Source organism: Lotus japonicus, chromosome 1, assembly GCF_012489685.1.
Source record: "Lotus japonicus ecotype B-129 chromosome 1, LjGifu_v1.2".
Classification (NCBI taxonomy): domain Eukaryota; kingdom Viridiplantae; phylum Streptophyta; class Magnoliopsida; order Fabales; family Fabaceae; genus Lotus; species Lotus japonicus.
In genome coordinates this window covers 93,573,855-93,581,374 of record NC_080041.1, presented here as the reverse complement: position 1 = coordinate 93,581,374, position 7,520 = coordinate 93,573,855, and the positions used below count along the sequence as shown (strand labels likewise).

General features: G+C 36.8%; 1 protein-coding gene across 2 annotated transcripts; it reads left to right on the top strand.

Annotated features, from left to right (window-relative positions):
* The first annotated feature begins 1,192 nt into the window (after positions 1-1,192).
* LOC130727929 (uncharacterized) lies at positions 1,193-6,309 on the top strand. 2 transcript variants are annotated; one of them, XM_057579234.1, is made up of 6 exons: positions 1,193-1,324; positions 1,629-1,776; positions 1,872-1,983; positions 2,514-2,628; positions 3,052-3,957; positions 4,784-6,309. In XM_057579234.1, the coding sequence occupies exons 2-6, from the start codon at positions 1,653-1,655 to the stop codon at positions 5,042-5,044; spliced, it is 1,518 nt and encodes a 505-aa protein (XP_057435217.1). In that variant the 5' UTR covers positions 1,193-1,324; positions 1,629-1,652; the 3' UTR covers positions 5,045-6,309. The 2 variants fall into 2 exon arrangements, with proteins under 2 accessions (XP_057435217.1, XP_057435218.1); XM_057579235.1 differs by having other exon boundaries at positions 1,221-1,448.
* Positions 6,310-7,520: the final 1,211 nt, after the last annotated feature.

Here is a 7,520-nt window from a genome sequence, read left to right as displayed (position 1 = left end):
GGGTAGTAGTATACACAGCTTAGAGAAATAGTAGAGTTTGATAGTATGTTCTAATGCAGAATTGGTTTCATGTTCAAATGCAAAAATTGTTTCGTGTTCAAATGGAGAACCAATGTTTATATGATGCAGTTGTTTTCTATATTCAAGCTAGCATCAAAACAGAATGTAAAAATAGTAGTAGTCTACCGATTCAAAGCTAATTCTACAATTAAAGTCATCTTGCACAGAAAGTTTCCACTGAGAACAATTGAAGACTCTTTCTTTGTTAATTAGCTTGCTAGATCTTCAATCCACATATCTAATACTTGACAACCGTCTATGGTAACCTAGCAACCTTTCTACTCCTCGTCAGTGCTGTTGTTTTTTGTTGGAATGATAACAATGGTTTCATGTTCAAATGCAAAAATGGTTTCATGTTCAAATGGAGAACAATGTTATATGATGCAGTTGTTTTCTTGATTCAAGCTAGCATCAAAATAAATTATCTTTCGTACTCTTGTCCCTACCCACTGAATAATTTAAGCTTTTCTCAATTCTTTCCTCTGTTTTTTTATTGCAGAAAAGTATTTCACAACTAACAGCTACTATGAGACTAATTTTTTCAAGGTTTCAAAATCACATTAAGTGAGTAGGTTTTTCCTGACAAATAATTCTTCACACACACCGTCTAGATCATACCTTCTAATAGAATAGATGTTTAAGAAGCTCAATTATTTATCAATTGTGCTAAGATGTTATTGGTTGTCTCTTTAAAGACATTATAATCTATTATTCATCATAATGTTATTTTCGCAACCTCAACAAAAAAAGATGATATTTTTACTAAGGGAGCATATGGGTCAGGTAGATTTAATGAACTCATTCGATCCAACTCAATTAGTAAAAAATGCGGGTTGAATTAGACAAACAGGTCAATTGAATAAATTTTAGTACAATCTGATCATCTTTGAATCAGATATCGATTTCAACTCATCCGAAATTCAAACACATATTTTTAATCAATTCGAATCCCGATTAACCTAAAAATACACCCGGCCCAACCCCTCTCATGTGCGGTCCTAATTTTTGCCATCCAAAACACAGGGAGAAACTTTAGTTCAAAATTTTCGAGCTGATGAAAGTAAAATATTTAAAGAAAATCCATTGAATGTGTCAGCAACACAAATAATAGTAATAAATACAACCGCATAAATTGAATTCAAATCGTCTTCTTGTCTTCCGTTTTCAAACATCAAAATACCAACCAGACAAAGTCTCACATCAACTGCTATTGTAACTGCAGCTTCCAACCTTGTCAATCATCAAACATATCGAACAAAACGAGGTTCTATTCTAGTACTTCTCTCTTTGATTCACCTCTCTATGCAACACTAGCTCAATTCTTAGCTCATTGGAGCCTATTTGTGCTCACCCTATTAGTTATTTCACTACATTTTTGCCCAATCAAGGTATTAGAATCTTGTTGAGTCGTTTTTCACCATACCCTTTTGCACCATGTGATTTTAGATTATTCCGATCTTCATGTTTTGGTTGAAAGACTGAAACTTCAGTGATTGGTGCTTCGATTTTGCTTGAAGGGGTAGTGAATGTTTGATTTATTTATTTTTTGTTTTGATTTTTTTCATCAGGGTTTGCAGAGAGAAGCTGAGGTGATGGTGATGAAGGAGAGAGATGAGGAACTCAGTCTGTTCCTTGAGATGAGGAGGAGGGAGAAAGAAAATGAGAAAAATAACCTTCTTCTTCAAAACTCTGAGGAACTTGATTTGTCCAATTTGGGTATTTTATTTTTCCCCTTCTCATGTTTTGAGTGGCTCTTGTTATGTTTGAATAAATGAAGCCATGTTGTGTTTATCTATGTTATTTAACTACAGAATCCAATCGTGGAAGCTCTATGATTTCCAAAACCATGATTTTAGTGCCACCAAGGAAGACTGGGGTTGAAGTGTTTTTGAATTCAGAGAATGGCAAGTCTGAATATGAATGGTAATTTTGGGCTGAAACTTTTGATTTTATTGCTGATGGGTGTTGTGATTTGAGATTTGATCTTGTAAATCAATGAAGCTTGGATTGGAGTTTCCCTTATTAGAGTCGAAGTTGTTCATGGTGTTTAATTCAATGTTTCCTCCTAAGGAGAAAAGATAACGTCGAGCTTTACTTTTCATGTATCCTCTTCTAAAATGGATATCTCACTTGGAAAGAAAATCTATGAACAACTTGATATTAATCTCTGCTGATTTCAAATACAAACCTTCACTGGAAGAATCAGAAATGACATCAACTTTTATGTGCACAGTATTTTTGTTGTCTCGCTAATTTGGACTTCTCAACTATGTTATTCTTCAGCAGTTGAAATCCCTGGATGCTGAAAATAAGCAAATTGCATATACATACATGAAGCTATAGTCATGCCTACCTATTTTACTTCATTCTTAGTTTCTGCATCTAAATTGCATTACGACTTTGGTCCATCAAAATTATATCATTAATACTGACAAGGAGTTTTCTGTTATCAGGCTTCTTACGCCACCGGATTCCCCTCGTTTTCCAACTTTAGAGAAGCAGTCACAGATATCAGCAAAGAACGATATGGAAACTCGCAATGCCCGTCCAACAGCTTTAAAACCTAGGGTAGGTACCATTTAATGTGATTTCTGAACGCTGTTAAACCATATCAATCAGTTGAGTGCACATAGTATATGCAGGATGGATCGAAATCCTGTGTCCCGGTGTCCCCTTCCATTTCCTACCAATAAATTCATGTCATATCATATCATTTAAAAAATTATGTAAGGTTATAACTGTCATATTTGTCTTTTTTTTAATTGATATGATACAATATTGTTGGCGGGATTGGGAATGGGACACCAAACGGGGACAGAGGTTCTTAATCCAGTAGCCTTTTGATTCCTGTACCTTTATCCAAACCTTGAATTCAACTAACATGGGTCTTCCCTTGTCTGTTCTTTTGAATTCCAACTAGTAATAATGGATCCTATTTTACTAATTGATTTAATCAACACAATACATGTGATCCTATTTTACTAATTGCAGGTCGCTAATATCCAAGCAGAACCAGCTGCAAGAAGCAATGCAGTTTCAAAGAATCATGCAGCAGTAACAGGACTCAGTTCTTGCACTAATGGTGGTAGGAGACCTTCATCATCGAGATCTTCAACCCCATCTGGAAGACCAACATTACCTTCAACAACCAGATCCTCTAGGCCCTCTACACCTACCTCCCGGGCCACCTTACCTTCTGCGAAATCAATAGCTCCACCAGTGAGATCATCCACTCCTACTAGATCCACATCTCGGGCCTCAACACCTACTTCAAGGACATCTCAAAGATCAGCAACTCCAACCCTCCGATCATCAACCCCAACAAGAACATTTAGAGTATCTGCTCCTCCTACGCGACCTTCATCCGCATCAAAGGCACGCCCCATTGTTGCTAAGAATCCGGCGCAATCACGCGGCATCTCTCCATCAGTAAAATCTAGACCCTGGGAACCATCACAAATGCCTGGTTATTCTCTTGAAGCTCCTCCAAATTTGAAGACATCATTGCCAGAAAGACCAGCTTCAGCCACTAGGAGTAGGCCTGGAGCACAAAACACTAGATCATCTTCTGTTGAGGCGAGTAGCAGTGGAAAATCTAGAAGGCAGTCCAGCACGCCTTCGAAAGGACGGGCTTCGACTGGGTTTGCCCTTCTTAATTATAGCTCCATGCAAGCTTTGAGTAGAGCTCGTTTCACTGATGGTGATCATGACAGCCCTGGTGAAGTTGGGACTAAAATGGTTGAAAGAGTAGTAAACATGAGAAAACTAGCACCCCCAAAACGTGAAGACCATCATTCTTCCCATAACAACTCCAATGGGAAATCTTCATCATCTGGTAGCTCTGGATTCGGATGTACACTTTCAAAGACATCTTTAGATATGGCTAAGAGGCATATGGTATGTTCATGTATTCCATTACTTTAATGATGTGGCTTTCATTAATGAGTATAATAAGGGAGATATATTAATGCTTACTTATGCTTAACCATGGTATTCTTCCTTGAGTTGGCTAATAATTTCAAGAGTTATTTCGGTTCTCTGTATGGCAACAACTCATGGTGTGTCTATATTGCTATTTATTTGGTAAGATACTAGAATGGTAGATGATATTCATAGAGTTAATGACGATTAATGAACCTAAATACTTAGTTATATATCCTCGTCCCTTTAATATTATTGTGGACAGTTTTCTGTAGCTTGTGGCAAAGTGCCTATTCATGGACTACATTAAGTGAAAAAAGAATAGAAAGGTTTATCTTTATTTTTCATTGATTCAATAGACAGACATAAATATGCAGAACATTAGAAATAGAGGAGTACTACCAACACTCTTTTTGGAACACACTCGTGTTTGGTCTGTTTTTTAAAAAAGTCGACACATTTGTCTCACTTTTTAAAAAATGTGCCGACTTTTCAAATATAAACCAATTACATATTGTGTATTGAAAATTGTGTTCAAAAAAGTGTTTGCTAACATTTCTCTTTGAGATATATTGGACGAGTGATAAAATTCTATAATTTACCACAGAATGGTATCAAATTTAGACTGATTGAGAGTGACCGAGCTAGATTTTGGTTTTAAACTGAAGTTAGAAGTGTACTTTAATTCAAATGTGTAATGCTGCAATTAATGATGTATAAAATGCTTTGAATAAGTGGATATTAGTTTATTTCTGATACACAATAGTCAAGTTACAAGTTGTATTTGGTTTCTCTTCCACAGGACATAAGGCGAAGCATCCAGGGTAATTTGCGCCCAGTCGTGACAAACATTCCAGCTTCCTCTACGTACAATGTGAGATCAGCTAGTGCCTCAAAGAGCAGGACTATCAGTGTTTCTGATTCCCCACTTGCCACAAGCAGCACTGCTAGCTCTGAACCCAGCGTGAATAATAATTCCCCATCTTATGATGGAAGTGAGATTGGAGAAAATGATTTTGGAAGTGAGAGGGGAAACTCTTCCCCTATGAGTCACCATAGCTAGTGGATGATAAATTGAATATCAGCCCTGATATGTTGGTCTAGGCATGATCATTCATCACTGATCTGGTCACTTTAACTGTATGTGGTGGAACAATAGCACATATATTCATGTGATACAGTGTTCCATGTAAATGTGCTAATGGTAAAGGTTGTAGCATAGCAGTACATTGTCTTCCTATGTTCTGTTACAATGAGAGACTAAATTGGTACATTTTATGAGGGCTTAAATAAGTTTTTGGTCCCTAACCTTTACCAAATGCTTGGTTTTCGTCCCTCGCCGGAGCAAAGATGGGTTTTAGTCCCTAACCTTTGTCAAAAGGTTTGGTTTTAGTCCCTCCGGAGCTCTGGGTCAACGCCGGAGCTCCGGTGGCCCATGTGGCCTTGCCACGTGGGATTAATGAGGCCAGGTGGATTTTTTTTTCATTTTTCATATAAATTATAAAATAGATATTAACTATATCTTAAATTATAAAACAGATATTAACTAATCATCCAAGGGTTTTTTTATTCGTTATCTTAATATTCTAAAGCTTCATCACCGTTCAGTATGAAACCACCAACATCTTCTTCTCCCCATGAAACTCTGAAACCACCAACCAAATTTTCTGAAGCTTCGTTTTCACTCAATCATTTCAATACCCTTGGATGATTAATCCCTCTACAATTAAGCCACCACCCATAAACCAACCCTCATCCCAACAAACCCAAAATTCCCCACCCAAATCCTTTGAAGTAACTCACCACAACATAAGAAAAAGAGAAGATAATAGAGTGGAAAACTGCAGATCGAAGGAGAAATAGGGGATTGCGATGGTGGCGAACTGTAGATTGAAGGGTGGCCTCAACCTCAACCTCCACCGCAGCAACCAAGCCCCAGATTTGTTCCTTCGCCGCACAATTTTGAGGGAGTTGAAATCCATGGTGAGACCACATGGTGGTGATGGTGCGACAATGTGGTAGGGCTCCTTAGGCTCGCAGATCTGCTGAGGTGATGAGAAAAGGAGACAAATCGAGGCATGGGGTTTGGGGAAGAGACAAATCACAGATCTACCTTTCTTACCCATTTCTCCCTAATCTGGTTTTTGGGGATGACAGATTTACACCAAGGTTATGCTTGCTTAGATTCTGGGTTTGATTCAGTGTTTCTTCTTCATTTCTTCTTCAATCTGGGTAGACATTCCTTGTTCGAATTTCTGGGTAGGCAAACACAACAAAAATTTGGAGATTTTCTGGGTAAATTCAAACAAGCTTCTTGTTGCTTGTTCAGTTCAATGTTTCTTCTTCAATCTGTGTTCAATTCAGATGTTAATAATTAGGTGAGTGGATTTGTGTAGGTATGTGAAAGGAAAGATGAAGAAAAGAAGGAAGAGATGGATGAAGAACAAAATCTTGGGTTTTGATGAAAGATTTGGAGATGAAGAGATTTATAATTAATAATTAGGTGAGGGATTAAATTAGTAAATTAGGTTTTAATTACATAGGTTAATTTTCTTTTTTTATAATTTATATGAAAAATGAAAAAAAAATCCACCTGGCCTCATAAATCCCACGTGGCAATGTCACATGGGCCATCGGAGCTCCGGCGTTGACCCAGAGCTCCGGAGGGACTAAAACCAAACCTTTTGACAAATGTTAGGGACTAAAACCCACCTTTACTCCGGTGAGGGACGAAAACCAAGCATTTAGTAAAGGTTAGGGACCAAAAACTTATTTAAGCCTTTTATGAGCTTTATTGTAGGAAAACCACATAAGCATGTTCCTGAACTTTATTGTAGGAAAACCACATAAGCATGTTTCCGGTATAGAGGACTATTGTCCTAATCATTGAACTACCAATTTATGAGCTCGTTCAACCCATCTTCATTTTGAAGAGCTTATTTGAACTTATTTTATAGCATAAGCACTTATACAAGTGTTTGAGAGAGCTTATATAAAATAGCTTATAGCCTATCTATAAGTTGTTTTGAGCTTATTTTTATAAGTTGCTCATATTAGCTTATGAATAAGAGCTCATGCTTATCCATAACTTATTTTTCAATTTATTTCATAAAGTTTTTCAAAATAGCTCATGAACAATGCTTATGCGACAAGGGCTTTAATTATATTGTTTACCCAAACACATTAAAGGTTCAAAGCTTATACTTGGTACCTGGAATCCAAAGTATGTAGTTTAGATTTAAGCATCCATGTGCAAGAGCAAGTTTTGAGAAGTTTTAATTTATTTCTTCATAGCAAAGAAGGTAGATTTGTTTGAAGTAGTTTATTGTCAATAATATGTTCTATTCATCGAAGCTGGAATCAACATATGTTATTAGATTGCTACATGCTACTAGAAGCTGTTAATCTTAGCTACGAAGCTCAGTGTTCTCAGTTTTAGTTGTAACAACTTTTACCTCCATTTCAATAGTTAGTTAGATTTGCTTATTAAAGTTAGTTCATTTTCGATAGTTAGGGTGAGACAAAACCATTTGTATAGC